Raw genomic sequence first — 21,763 nt, 5'->3', positions numbered from 1 at the left:
TTTACACATCAGTTTTCTGAAGATTTATATAATTCTTGCCTGGGAAGAAGTGTTGGGCATCCTAGGAACACTACGAAGACATACAGAAAACTTCTCACAAACCAGTCTACTTCCCTTCAACCCATTCTAGCCTACTGTTTTAAATAGTAGTAGAAAGCCAATTACCAGACAGAAAGGGTTTGGAACTCCAGATAAACCTAATTTACGTATAAACCAATTTCAAATTTTCTCAGTGAAAATAACAGGATATAGTCCAAATAGCTTTCTTCAATTCTTTTCCCTTAGATTAGATTAGTAAATCCAAGAAAAGAATTCAGGGTTGCTAACTGGAATGCAGTAACAAAATTTTAAGATTTCATATGCTAATCCAAAACTTTCAGTGAGATTCTCTCAACTTTTACTTCTAATAAACCCACTGAAGTTCAGTAATTCTGGAGTCTTATCTCCCTACTGTAAAAGACACTCAAAGCTTTGCACTCAAGTATCTTGTTGAAAGTATTTTCATTATTCCACCAATGAAATTGACAGGTAAAATCAGAAATTTTGCAGATTTATGTCATTGAGACTATATGCAAACATAGGCTTCCTATCACACACATCTTTTTTTCTGCTGATTAATGAGGATATCAGATGATTTGGTAAACTGTGATGCAGTGATGCTTTCCTTTGGGGGTAGAAAACAGCAGAAATTGTGCCCATAAATTATTTCTCTGGTGGTTCAAAATTAAATTACACAAGCTACAAATAGTCTCTACAGACTGTCAGGGATTCAGAGAACTGTCTCCTCCACAATTCTACTCTTTTACACTTGACCATTAAGCAATTTCCCATTCCCTGCACACCCATGAGGGATGTTCTACTTTATGCCTTTAAAATACTGAATCAGATTAACACAGGCACAAGACACATGCTATTCATGCTGTAGTAGTGATGGTTTTCTAGCTCTGACCAGAGGAAAGTGTAAGGACAAGAGGTATGAGCATTGTGGTCCCAAACAGCCATTGCTGTTGGAGTCAGTTCTCAATGAGACACAATAATTCCTTTTCTTTCCTCACCCCTTTTGCTCTCACTTCTGTGCTCATTTACCTTTCTTCATACTCAAATTAGTTTTAGGATTCTGCCTAGGACTGGCAGAGCTCAGCTTCAGGTGGTTATTTCTGTCTGCTGTCCACTTCACCACTGCAGCTTGGACCCTGGGTAGCCAAAGTTTATAACGCAATGCTTTAAAGCCAACTATCCCTGAAGCAGTTCCTCAGAGTTCTTCTGAAGCACTAGAATTGCAAATAGGAAATTCACTTTTAGAAAGGCTAATCTGGTATAACTGTAAAAAATATACACTCAAAGCTAAGATCATGCTTAGGTCAGAAATAAATGGCAAACCTCGAACAAGTCAACAGCACAGTTAGCGAGCATCATCTCATGTGGCTGATGTCACATTACCCTCCACACAGGGATTCAGTGGATGAGGGAACTTATACCAAATATTAACATACACTGCCCAAGTTCTTTTCCTATGGATTTTGGAAGCCATACTGTGATAACTAGTCCACAACAGCTGTGCATACTTCTCTCCAAAAATGGGTTAACTCCGCAAAGATCAGGATTAACTCCCACACACATTTCTGCTGGAAATCTATCAGGTTGCTAGGGTAGCATACTGTGCATAAAGGCTGCTCCCTGGCTGCGTACCCTCCCCGCAGGCACATGAAGCCCTAATTATGAGGTATATATACAGAAGAGTTTCTATGGACTAAGGAGAAGCATCAACAAATACACTACTTCCTTTGCTCCATGAGTTACCCTTGGAAGCATTTTTCTGTTCCTTTGTTTATGCTTGTGTCACCATATGGGAGGCTGTTTCATACTTTACTTTCACCATTTTGACCAAAAATAACGCCTAATTTTTTACTCTGACTCTTCAATTCCATTGTAAAATTCAAAACAAGGGCTGAATAGCAAGCAAAAACTGAAAGGGAGTCATCTTGTGCTGTGAAAGCAGGAGTACACCAATTCAGATATTGAGACTTCTTTTCTTTTGCAAAGTCACTTACAGTCTATACAAGGAATCAGGAAATACCTCTTCATTTCTTGTCACATACTTGCATTATACACCTTTATATATTGAATTATTTATTTATTGGTGCATTTATATATTTTCTTGACTTTGTCTCCTGATGGGTTCAAACTTAAAGAGGGGAAGTTCAGGTTAGATATAAGAAGTTCTTTACTGTGAGGGTGGTGAGACACTAGAATGGGTTGCCCAAGGAAGTTGTGAATGCTCCATCCCTGCAACGTTCAAGGCCAGGTTGGACACAGCCTTGGGTAACATGGTTTAGTGTGAGGTGTCCCTGCCCATGGCAGGGGGGTTGGAACTAGGTGAACTTAAGGTCTTTTCCAAACCTAGCTATTCTATGATTCTATGGGGAGTGAAGGGTAATTTCTTTCTTCCATTCAAGTTCTGTTTCACCCTGTTCTTGATGTACCTAATTTAAGAGCTCTTTGCCTCCTACTTCCCCAGAACCTCTTAATTTCTGAAAGTCCAGCATTAAAGTCATTAAGGTTGAGCACAGGGATGATTTAAGTGTCCTTACAGGCTAAGTAGTATGTCTGCAGTTAAATGCAAAGAAAGGATGGCAGAAGAACTATCTACTCCTGTTGCCAAAGCTTGTATGTTATTTCCATAGCTTTCCCTTCTCCAGAAGGAAAATTATGAGACTGAGATTATTGTGTATTACTACACTAGCAGATAAATCTAATTCCCAAATACTTTGAGAGCCCATATATGCCAACATGGACAATATTCTGCATTTCTTAAATATTCAACTATTCAACCATGCAGCTTTCTAGAATATAAGAGTAGAATAACAGAACAGAGCAATCCTAGCACTGAGAAAAAATCACAGGTGAATTTCTTGAACAGCAGAGAGGCACAGAGAAATTACTCTTTGATATACAGTACAAATCCTTTCCAAATCCACACAGGTTAAAAATGCTAGTTGTCATATTTGTTTTATAGCTCAGCATCTTTGTTTCCTTTATGCTTAAGATGCCCTAAACATATATTCTCAGAAGTATAGCTAAACTGAAATAAGGTTCGAAAGATTTATAATGTTGCCAGCGCTGTCATAGAGGCTATGAACAGGGAATGTTTCATCATAACAACTATGAAAGTATTCTGCTTACCACTTCTTTTAAGGTATATCTTTTTTTTTATCTTTTTTTTTTTTACTTCTAAACTACAAGTATCAGCCCTAAAAGATAAATTATTCATTACAACAGCTGCTTTGTCTCTGTCTTGCAGGTGGAAATCACAAACATAACAAACATTGATGGAATTAAGTTTGCAGAATTTGCATTCAGTTTTTGTTTTCTTACACTGAGCTTATATAAACCAAGTCCTCTTTAGCTCCTTTCTGCTGTTTTCCTGTACTCATATCTAGGTTCATGCTAAAAGGATTTCATCTCTTTATGCTTCATGCATCACATTGTGTGTAATAGAGAGGAATTTCTTTAGGTTTGCTAGGCTGGAATTCATCCTCCAAAACACATGAAAGACAATAAAACCGAAGCAAAACATGTTCCCCTAGTATGTTTACCTGTCTGACAAACACAAAAACGATGATATTAATAACAATATTTTTTAAGTATGTCCATTGATCACTCATGTCTTTCATTTCAGCCAAATACCTATCCCATAACAACTACAACTGATTGTTGTGTAACTGAGTAAGTACTTGGTTAAGTTTTGCAGTTCTTCTGTGAAGAGTTTCAGCAGGCAATCTTCACCAAAAAAACCCCACAAACCTAATCGAGCAACTTTGGGATGCAACCCAAAATACATACGAGCTCTCTAAACACCTAGAAGTCTGCTAGCCCTTTCAGGGAAAAAAAAAAAAAAAAAAAAAAAAAAAAGGCAACAATTCTGAGGTCATTTGTACAAAAACCGAAATCATTCTGCTGATAGGAGAATTCCTCAAAGAAGAGGAAAACTTCTCATATTTAGACAATGAACCCCCTATACTGATCTCTCTCAAAAAAAAAAAAAAAAAAACCAAAAAAACCCCAACTTGTTTAAAATTTCTGTTTCTATGACAGAATAAATAATTATACCAAAATAGAACAATCTCCTAATCATTCTACTCAAGTAATGTTACTTCTTTACAACACCTAAAGAATAAAACCAAACTGCCCTCCTGTAATGTACAGCATCCACAACGATCAACAGCAGTCAATGAACTGTAGTTTTGTACTCAGTTCAGGACATCTATTATCTTATATTTTCAATTTAACACATATTAAAAATGATACTATATAAAAATGAAACAGTGGCAAGTTTCTAGGGTGAAATGTAAAACTTACTTTCTAAACTTGATCTTTTGTGCTTAGTTTTTAAGTCTTCATTTTGTTGCGACTGGTTTTTTTGCCAGAGAACAGGGTCTTTCCAAATCCCCTTCTCAGGCATGGATGCAAGTGGAATATTTATGTGAAAGATCTAATTATTTATCGCAGCTAAATTTATTTCAGCATTCTCCACTTAAGAGGTATTATTATATTGTGCTGGATTCAAGTTTGAGAATTGGAACCTATTTACATACAGATGAAATCGTTCCCTTTTAGTGAACCATGTGTTGGGTTTTCTTCATTATTTGTGTTTTTCTGCAGCTATCTTGGTTTGGCATTACAGTGAGCAGCCCCATTTCAAGATATCAGCTGCCTCATCCATCTTCTTTGTATTCCTCCATTGGAGTGTTCTCTAGACATACAAAAGGAAATATCTGAAATAGAAAAATCCAAAACTGTCTCCAATAGGGGATCTTAGTGAATGAAGAAAAAAACTGCAGGGGAACAAACACAGGGAGAAACTAACTGCTGCTTTTCACATTTTATTTCACACAAAACCAAATGGAAGGTAGCTTGCCCTGGGCATTTTTCTTAAGATATTGTGCAGAATACATATTCTTGTCCATTTATATTCATCAGACCTAAATCTGGAAAGGGCTATCATTCTGACCAAGAACCAGAGACAGAATCTAACTCCTGTGTTGCTCCGGTGTATGATAACGTGATCTGCATGGCTGGAAATTTTCTCAATGTCCTTGTATGGGGTGAAGATGTTATCAATATTTCCGAGCAACGTCCATTCAGTTTTCTGCCTGGATATGAGAGAGAATGGACTAAAAGGCTAAAAAGTACCACAGCCCTCAAAGAACAGATGTCTGTTTTGAAATATTTCCTGGTTTATAACTGGAGTTAACCAAATCTTTCTGCTGCTCCCCAAATTTAGATACAAAACTGTTAGAAACCTTTACCCATTACTTATCACAGACTAAACTAGCAATGGAATCAGAGCACATCATTAGAATGAATTGCATTGCTTTCTTGCAGAAGGAGTTCTGTTCTGGCAGATATCACCTGGGACTCCAAAGGAGGCTCTTTCACCATTTGTGGGACTTTACATAAGATCTTTTGTGAAAAACCATTGGCTTGCTATTCCATGAATTTTGAAAATTGAAGCAAAACAAACTGCACATGCTTTATGTTTTCTGCCCCTTCTGTTTATCAAGAAAGCAGGAGCTTCCAAAAAATTTTAAGTATGGACCACTGCTAGACTTTAAAGTATTTGTTGGACTACCTGATGTTGACATTATTAGTGCCTTATTAGAAAACATTACAAAGATAACACAGCTCTGAAAAGCAAGTTGGAATATTACATCCTCATCAAGTGTGAAGACTGCAGCTTGCCGATCACTGACACAGTCATGGGAAACCAGAATGGCAGCACAGAAGGAAGAATGTTTTCAGGGGCATATCTCATATTAGTGAAGTTCACTGGATATGGAAGATTTTAAAAAGTCCCTTTCCTACCAGCTTCTTATACTAACTCGTCTTAAATATGACAGAAAGCTCAACTTTTCCATACATGTCTCAGATTTTGCATTAGTCTTTGTGTTCTTTGGTTTTGTCATCACTCTCCTATGGGCATTTTGACAGAAGTTTATGATTTTCTATAAAGAGCTTTACAGGTTTACTGCAGTGGTATATAAATGAACAGAACATCAAAGTGAATGGCTGAACATTAAATAAATCAAAAGCACAGTTTCAAAACACTTGAAGTGGAAAAGCATTTCATTTACAAAACTGTCGAATTTATTATTCAATGTATGTACTTTCCCAATACTAATCCCAAACTCTGCAAAAGCAAGGCAATCACTAGCCCAACACAGATAGGTAGAACATTGCAAACAGCTTTGTTTTTCCTGCAAGACATCACAGCCAGTGATCAGTTAAGCTACATAGGACTACACCCTTCTTTTCCACAAAAGCAGGTAGTCAGAGATGACAGCCCTGTATAAAGCTGTGCAATAGAGAGACTAAACACAGGAAGATTAAATTTCTACCAAAAACATTCCCAGGAAAGATTACTTCCCCATGGAGAAACAGGGGAAAAAAAGGAAAACCTGTTATCCCCAAACCTTGCCATTCTACGTAAAAAACCCACAAGCCAAAAAAAACCCCAGAGATTACAGAGTTTATAGTTACATAGCCCAAAAAGTCCAACAAAGCAGGGGTGAAGATAAGAAATTGCTTCAGAAATGTGGGATGAAGAATGCAATAGTCACATGGAAAAGGGATGACTCATAAGAAAACAATGCAAAAAAGAACATTAGTAAAAAAAAAAATGAAAAAGAAAAGGTAACAAAATTCCAAATTAAAATTTTGATTCCTGTGAGGATTTTTGGACATCATTATTATTTCTTCAGTAGAACTACAGCACTGAGACACTATGGGGTTTATATTAATAGAAAATTATAAATGTCACTGCAATCAGTAACATCAACTTTCTCTTTCATCAGCTAGTGGTCTGATGCTGATCAGATGATGAAATCAAGGCGACTGAATCGATAAACCAGCTGGAGAAAGCATTTCTAATATGATTTAAAACAGTAACAAGAAGAGAAACAGAGGAGCTTTCTCATTTTGTTTTAGTTCAGGTATATTTGTAACAGGTGTGAGTTCATTTACACCTATGAAAAGTGTGTATAAAATCCTTATCTAATACTTTTACTAACTATAATTTATCCCCTCTCAAAGGGATAAATTACAACACAATCCATGTGCAGTGGAAAGAGAAGATCATATTTTTTATTTCCTTCCCTGTTGTATTATTACAACAGGAAATTTACATGCACAGATTATGAGAAATCAGTATTTTTACTCCCATCCACTCCATCAGTCAAATAACAAAATAATCAGAAAAGGGCACCACATTGCACTGTTTGTGGTTTGAATTGACTGAATGAGAGTTTGACAAGTCTAAAAGGCCAGCAAGAGACACACAGAATCTCCCTCATTAGATTTTGCACAACAGTGACTACAGAGAGCTATGAATGCACAGTACTATGAATAACAAAACGTCTGTGAATTACATAATGTCACTAACGATGTTCCAAATGGTATGCATATATTAACCTACAAATACAGGCTGGTACTTATTTAATACAAAATCAGAAGAAAAAAAATGGTGTTTCTCAAAAGCCCTGGAAGTCCATTATGCTGTTCAAATCCCACATACTACTCTAAGGAATATGATGCTATTGTTATATCACAATAAAATATAGTCAGTTCAACAGCTCTTAGTGACAGGTAGTGATATTTTTGGGAAATCCACCAACTTTAATGAAACTCTAAGTAAATATAAATTCTTCTTGTATGTTCAGCTGCTTGGAGTCTACAAGGAAAAAAATAATATGAGGAAGCTTTATATATATTAAGACTCAATATTTTCACATTTCATATTGCCATTGAAATGCACTGCCAAACCACTAACACATAGCACCTTCCGACAACCAGAAAAATCTTTCTCTGTGTCACTGCGGACTGCACACAGCTCGATTGGAATCTTCTGTTTCAGAAGTGCACCACCACCATCCTGGTGACACATTATTTTAGGATTTGTATGTTTTCTGTTAGCTTAAATGAATGATGTGCTGCTTTTTCGTTGCTGAAGCCAGGCGTCTTTTTAAGCAAATATAGTGCTCTCTTGAAGGTGTAATACAGAAATTGATCAGTAATTATACAGGGGAATCAAAATTATGATTACTGTGTATTCTTTTTAATGACTAGTTCAGAAACAGGAACATAGGACTATTGTTTCAAACACAAGTCTGAAATTCCTAGATATTTAAATGAATATTACATTTTTTCAAAAATTACCTTTTTTCTGTGTCTGTGAAATTACCTACTCTTTCAATTAGTAGAAACACATCACTTGATAAAAATACAAAGTATACATTATTATTTTATTGTAGGCTGATACCATTACATAGAAAAGTCTTTAATAAGGAGTACTTCACTGTTTAGCATGTAGTCATACATAGCATCCATTTGCCAGTTTACTACACTGAGACGTGGTCCAAAACCCGCTGAAGTCACTGAGACACATTTTTCTTTTACTTTCTTGATCCAGAAATAGGCTTTTAAAAAGGTAAATGCTGTTCACCCTTTCACTCTAGCATGCAGTACTTCAAGCTCATCTTACAACTGCTACCTCTGATGTTATAACCTCCATGGTAAGCTAGTGTAAAAGAGGTTTATCCAGTACAAGCACTATAGGATTTATGAAATCAGATGAAAACAGATGGTCTCAGACCATCTGTTAAGTGCATTTAAAGGAGATTTTATTTTTTAATGAAAATAATTTGAGATTGTGTATGTAACCAAAACTCAGGTATGTATTTGATCTTATCCCAGAAATAATTCAAGACAGATCATCCAGTTTACCATATGGACTGTATTTCATTCCTCCTATTAAAAATAGATTACAGAAGGGCAAAAGCTACTTATGATATTTCAAGCTTACTGGTATTCATTTGAATAAGATAATAGTTGAGGGAAGAATGATTGGCAGCCATTCCAGCTACCCGAAGTACAAATCTCTTCAGCAGAATTTCAAAGGATTGCAAAACTGAGTATCAAAAGATCTAGTGATAATTTGATCTTCCATTTTTTAATAAAGTCATACTTCTTCAGGTATCATTATTCACCATATTTTTTTTCCTACAGAAAATATTTTCAATATGTATATTTTCTCTTAAAGTGCCATATTGCAAAGAAGTATTATGAAAACTCTTAAGTGTACACTGAGATATTAGATATGTGCAGTATTAAAAAGTCTGTTGATGTGCAAAAACCATGAAATGCACACAGTGAGTTAGGAATTTGGTATAAAGTGCCAGCCATTGATGCCCATGTCTAGAGACATCCAATTGCCTTTTCTATCATGGTTATGGCATGTAGGGAAGCAGCCACTGCAGCTGTTCAGGCCCTGAGAGACAGATGCACAAGTCAGAGAGATGATACAGATGTCCAGAACCTTCCCACCTGCCACTTGGCTGAATTCACACCAGTTATTGCAAGATGCGGACAACCATCTGTACATCTGTTTAATACTGACACTTCACAGGTCGTATTTTTTAAAGAGTTAATCACTGAAGTAAGTTAAAGTAAGCATTTTTGAAAACTCACCACTATTTATAGAATCATAGAATCACAGAATAGTAAGGGTTGGAAAGGACCTTAAGATCATCTAGTTCCAACCCCCCTGCCATGAGCAGGGACACCTCGCACTAAACCATGTCGCCCAAGGCTCTGTCCAACCTGGCCTTGAACACCACCAGGGATGGAGCATCCACAACCTCCCTGGGCAACCCATGCCAGCGCCTCACCACCCTCACTGTAAAGAACTTCTTCCTTCTATCTAATCTAAATTTCCCCTGTTTACGTTTGAAGCCATTACCCCTTGTCCTACCACTACAGTCCCTAAGGAAGAGTCCTTCCCCACCGCCCTTATAGACCCCCTTCAGATACTGGAAGGCTGCTATGAGGTCACCACACAGCCTTCTCTTCTCCAGGCTGAACAGCCCCAACTCTCTCAGCCTGTCTTCATACGGGAGGTGCTCCAGCCCTCTTATCATCCTCGTGGCCCTCCTCTGGACTCGCTCCAACAGCTCCATGTCCTTCTTATGTTGAGGACACCAGAACTGTATGCAGTACTCCAAGTGAGGTCTCACAAGAGCAGAGTAGAGGGGCAGGATCACCTCCTTTGACCTGCTGGTCATGCTTCTTTTGACGCAGCCCACGATACGGTTGGCTTTCTGGGTTGCAAGCGCACACTGCCGGCTCATGTTAAGCTTCTCGTCAACCAATACCCCCAAGTCCTTCTCTGCAGGGCTGCTCTGAATCTCTTCTCTGCCCAACCTGTAGCTGTGCCTGGGATTGCCCTGACCCAGGTGTAGGACCTTATACTTGGCTTGGTTAAACTTCATAAGGTTGGCATCGGCCCACCTTACAAGCGTGTCAAGGTCCCTCTAGATGGCATCCCTTCCCTCCAGCGTATCAACCAAACCACACAGCTTGGTGTCGTCAGGAAACTTGCTGAGGGCGCACTCAATCCCACTGTCCATGTCGCCGACAAAGATGTTGAACAGGACCGGTCCCAACACCGATCCCTGAGGGACACCACTCGTTACAGTTTTCCAACTGGACATCAAGCCATTTACCACAACTCTTTGCGTGCGGCCATCGAGCCAGTTCTTTATCCACCGAGTGGTCCATCTATCAAATTGATGTGTCTCCAATTTAGAGACAAGGATGTCATGCGGGACAGCGTCGAACGCTTTGCACAAGTCCAGGTAGACGATGTCAACTGCTCTGCCCCTGTCCATCAGTTCCGTGGCTCCATCATAGAAGGCCACCAAATTGGTCAGGCAGGATTTGCCCTTAGTGAAGCCATGTTGGCTGCCACCAACCACCTCGTTGTTTTTCATGTGCCTTAGCATGCTTTCCAGGAGAAACTGCTCCAAGATTTCGCCAGGCACAGAGGTGAGGCTGACTGGCCTGTAGTTCCCTGGGTCTTCCACCTTCCTCTTCTTGAAAATGGGGGTTATATTACCCTTCTTCCAGTCATCAGGAACTTCACCTGACTGCCACGATTTTTCAAATATGACGGACAGTGGTTTAGCAACTTCATTCGCCAGCTCCTTCAGGACCCGTGGATGTGGTGCATGTAGTCCAATAAATTAGACAAAAATTAAATGGTTACGTTTTAAGGACAATTCTCTGCCTTTTTTTTTTTTTTTCATCATAGCGATGGGGAAAAAGATCAGTATTCTGAAAATGGCAAAGCTGAAATTCTTATGTCAGAGTTCAAGATTCTGATTTTTTAAATTCAACATACAAAAGCACTGCACATGTGCAGATAAATGTTCCAGAACTTTATAATATTATGGCATCAATTAGCAAATTCCCACTGACACTCACAAAACATGAATATTATTTACTTAAGCAATCATCACCATGTCCTGTAATGTAAGATGTTTTATATCCATTTACTACACCAGAAAGTCAAAACACAGAAATCTAAGGCGACTTCTTTCACACCACAAAAACAGATCAGTGTCATCAGCAAGAATGCAATGTAAGATCCCAAATTCCTACTTCCCAGTTCAATGTAGTAAACCACATTGTTGCAGATTATTCATTTGAAATTAATGTAGCTCATGCCATAAATGCAACCTCTACTGAGATAGGCACTTGGTAGGATAGAAATATGTTCTATTGTATGCATGTATTTTATATATGTAGTAATCTAAAAAAAAATATCAAGGGAATTCTAGAAAGTCCATAGACTAAATAGCATTTCAAAAAATCTTCAATCTTCTTTTAAACCTTTTAAATCTCATCTTCTTGCATCACTTACAGCAATGAATTGTATAAAGCAGAAGTCCTGACATTACTGTCTGACCTCCCATGGTTTACCCATAATTGTAAACTCTACTTCTGGAAACCACTTTTTATTTTGGAACATACTGTAATAAGCCACAAACTCAGTCAAAGGTACTAAAAACAAATTAATACAAAAATCATTCTAACAACATGTAAAAAACTACTATATATTTGTGAAAAGTCATCCTACTAGAAATAACTTCTTGAGTGAAATAAAAATCTGTCTGGTGCTGCTCACTGACAGTTCTAATTTCAGTGAGAATGATTCAAAGCAAAGTGCAGAAGGCCCCACAACGCAATATAAAATGAAATCATGTTATATTTAAAATCTAATGCTATGTTTAGAAACTAACTTTACTCTTTAGAAAGGAGATTAAAATTTAAAATACAGTTTATTAGCATTTCATCTGTGTTTTTACCATGTTATATTTCAATATTAACGCCAGATATTGACACCATAAACATTAGAAAAATAAAAGAAAACTAGAGACTGCCCCAAGTGAGTTTACTGCTTTTAACTCCATGCATGCACTTCAGGCTCTTTGGGAATGTTCAGATGTCTGTACATAATACAGGCACAAGCTTTGTTCAAAAGCTATGGTCCGATTCATAAAAGTATCTATACAGATGATCTCTGAAAGACAACAAGCTGAATTCAACTGCTAACCAGCAATTATCACTCCTTATCACTGCAAGATGCTTAGACCAACTTCACATACTTTTAAGCATCTGAAACACAAGATAAGTGTGTCATGACACATGTCACTGCATGGTCTTTCCCCTTTCACTATCCCGTCTACACTACAAGCTTTTCATCATGCATAGAAATACCAGCCTAATTGCACTAAGAAATCTACCCTTTTTATTCCACAATGCTGCCTGTAGCTGCTTCTTTCAGACTCCCTGGAGCTTTAATTCACAAATTTCTAATGCTCTCCGTGGGGAGCATTTCAAAAGGAGGGATGGAAGCAGGATGAAGGCAAACAAGAAAAACACTGAGTCTCCCACGGCTTGTCTAGTTTCTCCTTAATAATGTAGGCTCCTAAGGACAAAGCTTACGTATAGCTGTGTCACTGCCAGTGCCGAGTATGTAATCAATAGTTTCAAAATACTATTGAATTAGTTACTTCCGCACTATGTCTTTTTTCCATTTTGTTGAAAGACTTTACTCACTATCAATACATACACACTTCACAGTCATGAAATACTCGATAAAAACAATATATCTATATTTGAAATGATCACAAAATAATAAGCATCATTTTCATCCCTAATACAATATTTTAGGAAAAAAAGGTAACCTAAAAAATATTTTTTTTCTTAAATGCAGCAAGGTTAAATCTAAAGCATTCTTTGATGAAAGTGCTCTGAAATATATACACAGAACTGTCCCATACACACAATAATGAAAATTAACATCTGTTTCAAAAAATTTGGCCAGGAGGCAGTTTATAGATATTAAGCAAAAAAGGATTTGCTCTGAAAACCAGTTGTCCCAACTTCAGTGAAACAGAAGACATTAAAGTATTTCTACAATATCACACTCCTCTTTACAGACATTCTATGGATCTGATCACCAGTTCACAAAACTAAATGGATCAAACAATTTTCTGACTGAGACAATGAAAATTTATTCTCTGTTTTCACAGGTGTAGCCCCCAAGAGGTGAGCACTAGCAGCAGATCTAGGAATGAAGACTGACTTTCCTCGCTTCCAGCCCTACTAAGTAATACAAGCCTATCCTTCTGCCCCTCCATAGAAATGGTACTGTAAGATTAGTAAAGTCAAACACATTAACTATCATTAGGTATATGCTAAAGAAAATGAAGTGAAATGAGACATTTCTGTGTAAATGCGTTCTGCAGAATCATAGAATTGTTAGGGTTGGAAACGACCTTAACATCATCTAGTTCCAACCCCCCTGCCATGGGCAGGGACGCTTCACACTAGACTATGTCACCCAAGGCTCTGTCCAACTTGGGCTTGAACACTGCCAGGGAGCATTTACCAATTCCTTGGGCAACCTGTTCCAGTGCCTCATCACCCTCACAGTAAAGAACTTCTTTCTTCTATCTAATCTAAACTTCCCCTGTTTAAGTTTGAAGGCATTACCCCTTGTCCTATCGCTCCAGTCCCTGATGAAGGGTTCCTCCCCGGCATCCTTGTAGGCCCCCTTCAGATATTGGAAGGCTGCTATGAGGTCACCACACAGCCTTCTCTTCTCCAGGCTGAACAGCCCCAACTCTCTCAGCCTGTCTTCGTATGGGAGGTGCTCCAGCCCTCTTATCATCCTCGTGGCCCTCTTTTGGACTTGCTCCAACAGCTCCATGTCCTTCTTATGTTGAGGACACCAGAACCTACATAGTACTCCAAGTGAGGTCTCACAAGAGCAGAGTAGAGGGGCAGGATCACCTCCTTTGACCTGCTGGTCATGCTTCTTTTGATGCAGCCAAGGATACAGTTGGCTTTCTGGGCTGCGAGCACACATTGAAGCTGGCTCATGTTAAGCTTCTCATCAACCAACACCCCCAAGTCTCTGCAGGGCTGCTCTGAATCGCTTCTCTGCCCAACCTGTAGCTGTGCCTGGGATTGCCCCGACCCAGGTGTAGGACCTTGCACTCCACGTTACTGAACTTCATGAGGTTGGCATTGGCCCACCTCACAAGCGTGTCAAGGTCCCTCTGGATAGCATCCCTTCCCTCCAGCGTATCAACCGAACCAGACAGCTTGGTGTCGTCAGCAAACTTGCTGAGGGTGCACTCAATCCCACTGTCCATGTTGCTGACATAGACGTTGAACAGTGTTAGACCCAACACGACCCCTGAGGGACACCACTCACTACTGGTCTCCAACTGGACATTGAGCCATTGACCACAACTCTCTTTGTGTGCCCATCCAGCCAATTCTTTATCCACCGGTCCATCCATCAAATTTATGTCTCCCCAGTTTAGAGACAAGGATGTCATGCAGGACAGTGTCAAACGCTTTGCACGTGTCCAGGTAGATCATGTCGACTGTTCTGCCCCTATCCCTCAGTTCTGTAGCCCCATAATAGAAAGCCACTAAATTGTTCAGGCATGATTTGCCCTTAGTGAAGCCATGTTGGCTATCGCCAACCACTTTGTTGTTTTTCATGTGCCCTAGCATGCTTTCCAGGAGAATATGCTCCAAGATCCTGCCAGGCACAGAGGTGAGACTGACTGGTCTGTAGTTCCCTGTGTCTTCCATTTTCCCTTTCTTGAAAATGGGGTTATATTTCCCTTAAAACCACGAGGATGATCAGGGGACTCGAGCACCTCCCATGTGAAGACAGGCTGAGAAAGTTAGGGCTGTTCTGCCTGGAGAAGAGAAGGCTGCGTGGTGACCTCATAGCAGCCTTCCAGTATCTGAAGGGGGCCTACAAGGATGCCAGAGAGGGACTCTTCATTAGGGACTGGAGCGATAGGACAAGGGGTAATGACTTCAAACTTTAACAGGAGAAATTTAAATTGGATATAAGGAAGAAGTTCTTTACTGTGAGGGTGGTGAGGCACTGGAACAGATTGCCAAAGGAAGTGGTAAGTGCCCCATCCCTGCCAGTGTTCAAGCCCAAGTTGGACAGAGCCTTGGGTGACATAGTCTAGTGTGAAGCGTCCCTGCCCATGGCAGGGGGGTTGGAACTAGATGATCTTAAGGTCCTTTCCAACTCTAACCATTCTGTGATTTTATGATTCTATGTTTTGAGCTTAAACACATTTAATATTCCTCTGAGATCAAGCCTCTCTGTAGTCTCAGGGAGAGAGACCTCAGGGTTTCACCCTGAATATTAGAAAACCAACTCAAGCTGACATGGATGAGTGTCCAGAGATGCCTACTTCTTGTCATAAAATCTTTCCATAGTGAAACTATACAGCTAGCTTAGATGAGACACCAAGATTTACAATAATCATAACCTACCTGTTAAAAACATGCACGTGTAACTGGTTAGGTGCGAGCTCACTTAGAGGTACAAGGTGAGACCGTGGCATCAGGCTAGACTTATCTTTACTCCCTGTATACTTTTACCGTTCTCACAGTACAGGGGCAGATAACAGAAGTAATGGTAATTCTTTTAGAAGTAAAAGGAAAAGCAGACAGACATTTATTATGTAGAACTACGCCCATACACTCTTCTGAGATTAGTCTATATTCCTCTCTTTTGCTTACATTTGCTAAAATAAAATTGCTGTGAACAGTATTCAAGAACTGAATACTTTTTTTTTTTCGCAGAAACAACAATTATCTGTGTATAGTTTCATAGTTTAAAGAAAGGTTATTTTGTGTCAAAAGCTAATTTAATGTCCTGCTACTTTCCTGAATAGGAACTCTGCCTATTATGTTGCAAATGCAACATAAACAGATAATTAAGCCTGTGTCATGGTTTGAGCCCAGCTGGTAACTCGGAACCACGCAGCCACTCGCTCACTCCCCCCGCTTCTTCCTCCCCCCACTCTCGGGGGGATGGGGAGGCGAATCGAAAGAATGTAACTCCCACGGGTTGAGATAAGAGCAGTCCCATAACTAAGGTATAATACAAAACCACTACTGCTACCACCAATGATAATAATGATTAGTGAAATAACAAGGGGAGAGGATACAATTGCTCACCACCCGCCGACTGATACCCAGCCCGACCTGAACAGTGATCTGGCCTTCCTGGTAACTCCCCCTGGTTTCTATACTGGGCATGATGTGCTGTGGTATGGAATACCCCTTTGGCCAGTTTAGGTCAGGTGTCCTGTCTCTGCTTCCTCCCGGCTTCCCCTCCTCCCTGGCAAAGCATGAGACTGAGGAAGTCCTTGGTTGGAGTAAACATTACTAAGCAACAACTAAAAACATCAGTGTTATCAGTGTTGTTCCCAGGCTGAAAGTTAAAAAACACAGCACTGCACCAGCTACTAAGAAGGAGAAAAACGACTGCTATAGCTGAACCCAGGACAGCCCGATAAAATAGGCTACAGAGCATAATTAGGTTTCCTGAAGTCCTCCAGAACATTTTTCTCTGTTGTATTTCTCAATTATAATATATAAATAAACATGGTATTAATATGTATAAACAATAAATAATAGAAATCTTTTGAAAACTGGCTTAGTTGGCACTTGCTATTGAAAAAGGTGTTACTGGGCTAAACTGAGGCTGCTTAAATGTGGTAAGTAATTTGATTTGGAAGAAAATTAATTTTAAACTAGATTTGAAAATGTTAATGCCTTGATTTCTACCACTGAACACTACTGAGGGCTCTGTTGTAACTGTCAGGGGACATAATGAACTTTTTTCTTTTTTCCCATTAGCACCATACTCTCTTAGAAAGGGCAACAAACTGTTTTCTTGTGATACATAGCTCTGATACAATTTTCTTTTGATCCTAGAAATGCACTGTTGAAATAGTTATCTACCGGGGTATGATGAAGAACAGTAATTTGATTGTGGCTTCTTGATATTTTCAGACACATTCTAACCAAAACAAATAGCTTAATTTTAAACAATGAAACTGTGCAAGCATGTTCATCATGTTGAAAACGGTTATTTAAGGCATTCATCACGTATTACACTCAATGTACATTCTTGTAAAATACTGAGAACAGTATAGAAGCTGTAACAGCATTTCACATAATTATAGTTTTCCCTAAATATGATGTCTAAAGTCAAATATAATGTCTGCAAGCACAATAGCTTAATTTTTAACCCAATGCAGAAGGAGATAATCTTGAGTTTGTAAGTGTGCATGATAAGTATGCATTGGAAATTTAAATGTAGCCACTGCATTTCAGAGTAAAAAGCTATTTTGCCCTAGCTCAGCAAAATTCAGTGAACTTAATGATCCTCAAACAGTAAAATGAGTAATGGATTAAAGTACAGGTTATCACATCAGATTTTTAAATGATGAGTGGGTAAATCCAAGCCTCTGTGTTTACGGAGCTAAATGAAGCTTGCAGAACAATAGAACAGGTTTTTAATAAGCCAATGAAATCTCAAGTGAAGATTTTAAATTTTTTATGAACCTTCGCAAAAACAATTTGATTAAAATAAATTATATTGTTCATTCTGAGACTGAAATGTAGTCTAGGTGTTGGAAGTTTGCTTAATTTAATTCCTTTAGTTTAGGTTTGATGGATAGGTTACCAAGTTGAGTACTTCACCTATATTTAAATTTGCGATTGGCATCAGTAAGAGTGCCTCTACAAACTGTGATAGTACACGGTCCCTGAAAGTACAACCATTAATAAGAGAAAAGAGATCATTTGCTACATAGCTCCATTTCCCACTGGTTACAACTTCCTGTATTACTCTTACTAATAATTTATCTAATTTGTGTTTTAACTAGCTAAAGTAATTCATATCACAACTTCGCTGGTAGTTTGCTACCGACCTATCTTGTTCTTTAGTGATCTTGTATAAAGCAGACATGAAAATATAGTGATATTAAAAGACGAGTTCTCCTTACTCATATAAGCAGTCTCACTGGGTTTATTTGGCCTGTTCTTATGAGTATGGCAAGTCAGATCTGGCTTTAAAAGCTCTAACTTAAGCTCTTAAAAGGTAGGAAAATTAGAGGCATATGTATGTACTATTTTTCTCACCCATGCAGACAACGGCAAACAGAAAGTAGAATGTCATTTATCACAAATTGGCTTTCATTCCCTCATTCTGACAGAAAAAAAGACATTGCCCAACAATGAAACAGCTGTAGGAGGCAAAGAGGAAAGAAATAATTGAGTAAAGCTATATCACCACTTATAATTCTAAAACTCCCAGTGTCTTGTAAGTTGATGTCACACAAGAAAAAAAAAAAATTTCATTTGGTCTCCCACTGTTTTGCTGACCTTTCCCTATGGGTGTTGTAGCAGGAGACAATAAAAAAGTGCTTTCATTCCATACAAATTGCTTGGCTGCTAAACTCTGTGAAATCTGAAAATTACAGTAGTTGCACAATATTTTTCAAGGATCCTCTCTTGGTAATTGCTTCTGACCAGAACATTAAATATAGAAGAATGAAATTGCAATGAAGACAGAAGACACATTTTTTATTTCATTCCCAGTTGCAGAATAATTTTATTGAAATACAGAGTTGCTGTACCTGAGATAAGAATCTGACCAGAGGTCCTTAACATTTCTCTTTACACTTTCCAGGTTAAACTTTTATTTTTTTTCTTACTGAGATAATGTCCATATTCACAAAAAGCCTGAAAATTTTGCAAATATTGTATATTTAATGCATTTATTTCTGCAAAATATCACATGTTAAATATTTTTTGTTATTTTTTCTTATCTTTAGGTAAGCTTTGCAACTGCTCTGAACTCATACTACATGGTCAATGGATTGCAAGTATTTCATATGCCATTTCTAACCATCTATTGAATTAAAGGAAAGGGCTAGAAAGTGCAAAAGAAGAATCTCTATGCTGATTTTTCTGACAAAGTTGTTGGTACTGATTTTTATACGGTCCTTGATATTCCTAAATAATGCATCCCAACTGAGAATAGTGCTTTTCTTGATCTCTTTTGCATCTTTTTCCTTCTCATTCCTGTATGTATGAACTTTAATTTCATTTTTCTCTGTATTTTATTAATTTCCATGGTTTCTTCAAAGCAAAATTATAAAAAGTCTCAATGTATTCTCCTTTCAATGAGTTCCAGACTAGCAATCAAGGTTAAATAAACAAAGAACATATGGAACACCCAAATCAATTAAAAAATGGAAGAATTGATTTTTTTATTTTAATTTTGCTCATTGATTTTGTCCACAAAAACCAAAATCAATACAATAGCAGTATACAGACTTTGAAGTTTGATAATATATCTCAGTACAATAAAGAGGTCAAAGCCCCTACTGTATCATAAATTCCTCCACTTGGAACTAATTACTACAAGTGGAAAAAAGTAGCAGACCAGTTTTGAAGGAATAAACACAAATGGGGAGCTAATTCAGGCATAAATGCATAACAATCAGGAGATAATATTTTTTTCAGCATTGTCATTTATACAGTTGAAAAGCCATCTTATGAAGGAGAACAAGTGATAACATACACTTCAGTTACAAATATAATATGGTTTCCTCACACAGTTCTACTAGCTTTAGATCAGAAACTTGAATGGACTAAAGTTATGCTTTATTCATAAGAATAGGAGCTTGTAGAAAAATTATTGATACTTTAAAATCCTCTTTTGTTATTCCTTATGATGAAGATGAAGGATATAAATGAATAAAGTATTTAGGAGAAAACATTCAGCCTCTCTCTAAATCATAAGCTGATATACTATGTAATGTAATATCCAAATATGTATATACATAAAAATATAAAAATTGGCATATGTATATAAACTGCAGTTGGGGATATAGCCTTTGTCTTTATATGATGCATATAGCTTAATAGTGACTGCAGAGTCACAGGTCCGCCCTACAAGTGGTTTCGATATTGGCAATTGTACAGTCCTTGGCACAATTTTCTAGTCTAGCGTGCTCTAGACTAGCCAATGAGCTAACTTGTGTTTAACAACCAAACTTTATGTGTATACATGTGAGTGAGTGTTGATTTCCCTATTTGATGGTAGAGTCATTTAGCATGTTTTGGTTCCTTCTGAGTATCTACCCCAATTTCCTTGTAGAGCTATTTTTCTCAGCAAAAGTTGAAGACCAAGACTGCTTCCCCTAATTCCTCTCCCCCACTCTGTCTCAGGTCCCCAAGTAATACAAAGACTTTCAAATATGAAAACTATGTTTGGATTTCCAGAAATTCAGTCCTGAGGTATAATTTTTTTTTTCTTTGTTTATCTAGCACATCATCAGGGTTGCGCTTTTTTTTTTCAGCAAACCACAAATACCTCCTTAAGTCAAACACTGAAAATTCAGTCTTGTTCATACTCATCTCCAAGTTACTAATTGAAGCAATCATCTAATCAAATTTCAATCCTTTCAAAGATGGTACAAAACAGAAAACTGTGAGTTTTTTCATCCTATTAATATTCTTAAATTAGATGGTATTTGATCCTGCTCCTCCACTTACAATCATTCTGCTTAACAAATCTTTCTCACATACCATTTGTTTTTTTGGTTTGGATTCTAGAATCTGTTTAATTTCTCTCCAAATGCATCCAAAATATAAACCGAATTTCTTGTTTTCAGGGGGTTTTAAAATGATATATCATGGTTTTTCAGGTTTTTTTCTTTTTTTTTTTTTTTTAATAGCTTTGATTTCAAGGTCCACTTAGTTCTGCAGTAACCCTGTCCCCTGGGAATCAATTTCTTAACATGAGAGCAAAGGGAGTTCATGTACTTTGTGATCCAACATCCCTTAGAGTTGGAGTTTCATTTCATAAATAATTCACTTACGAGCACATATATTCATTTTACATGATTCCTCAATGTGGCCAGGGTGCTGTGTAGTCTGCACTGTATCCACCTACAAAAAATACAAAAATATACATCTGCTTACCAGGATGTGAGTAGGTTTTGGCTAACCTAATCCTGTATCACAGATGTTTTAAGTGAGCAAAAAGACTCCTCTTCTCTCCCTTTGGTCCAAACAGGTTCCATAGAGTAACTATTTGGCATCAAAAAGAGTTAGAATAGTATTACATATTGCTGAAGAAAAAGAAGTATTTAAGTGGATTATGTCCAGGAACAGGATGGTTTTAAATCATAGAGAAATTGTAGTGATTTATGTATTCTTGCTTTTCTTACCTATAGTTACTACAAACAGAGGAAAAAATAGTGTGTTTTGGGTACCAGTGGCAAGCATAACTTTTCTTCATGAAGTGATGGGATAAATAGTGTGGTAAGTCGCTAATGATATCAAATAGTTGTAAGAAGCAAAGAACAGGAATTTTATATGAAAATAAACAGGAAACTCTTCTTCCCTCTCATCCACCTCACGCACGCCCCCCCAAAAAAAGGGAGTGAGCGAGCCAGATTTCGATGGCAACATACAATATACAATGACAATTCTATGAACATTCAAG

At 37.9% G+C, this 21,763-nt stretch overlaps 1 protein-coding gene across 6 annotated transcripts in view; it reads right to left on the bottom strand.

The window, feature by feature from the left end:
* PCDH7 (protocadherin 7) overlaps nucleotides 1-21,763 on the bottom strand; it is a 294,622-nt gene that overhangs the window by 219,093 nt on the left and 53,766 nt on the right. Inside the window, exon 2 of one of the 6 annotated variants that reach the window (XM_030492025.1) lies at nucleotides 20,953-21,204. The exons of the other annotated variants lie outside the window; for them this stretch is intronic. Coding sequence (XP_030347885.1) covers nucleotides 21,127-21,204 — 78 coding nt within the window. The 3' untranslated portion in view covers nucleotides 20,953-21,126. Of the gene's footprint in view, nucleotides 1-20,952; nucleotides 21,205-21,763 lie in introns of those variants that run through there. 6 annotated transcript variants of the gene reach the window in all.

This window comes from Strigops habroptila, chromosome 7 (assembly GCF_004027225.2).
Source record: "Strigops habroptila isolate Jane chromosome 7, bStrHab1.2.pri, whole genome shotgun sequence".
Taxonomy (NCBI): Eukaryota; Metazoa; Chordata; class Aves; order Psittaciformes; family Psittacidae; genus Strigops; species Strigops habroptila.
This window is presented reverse-complemented; position numbering and strand designations above follow the sequence as displayed.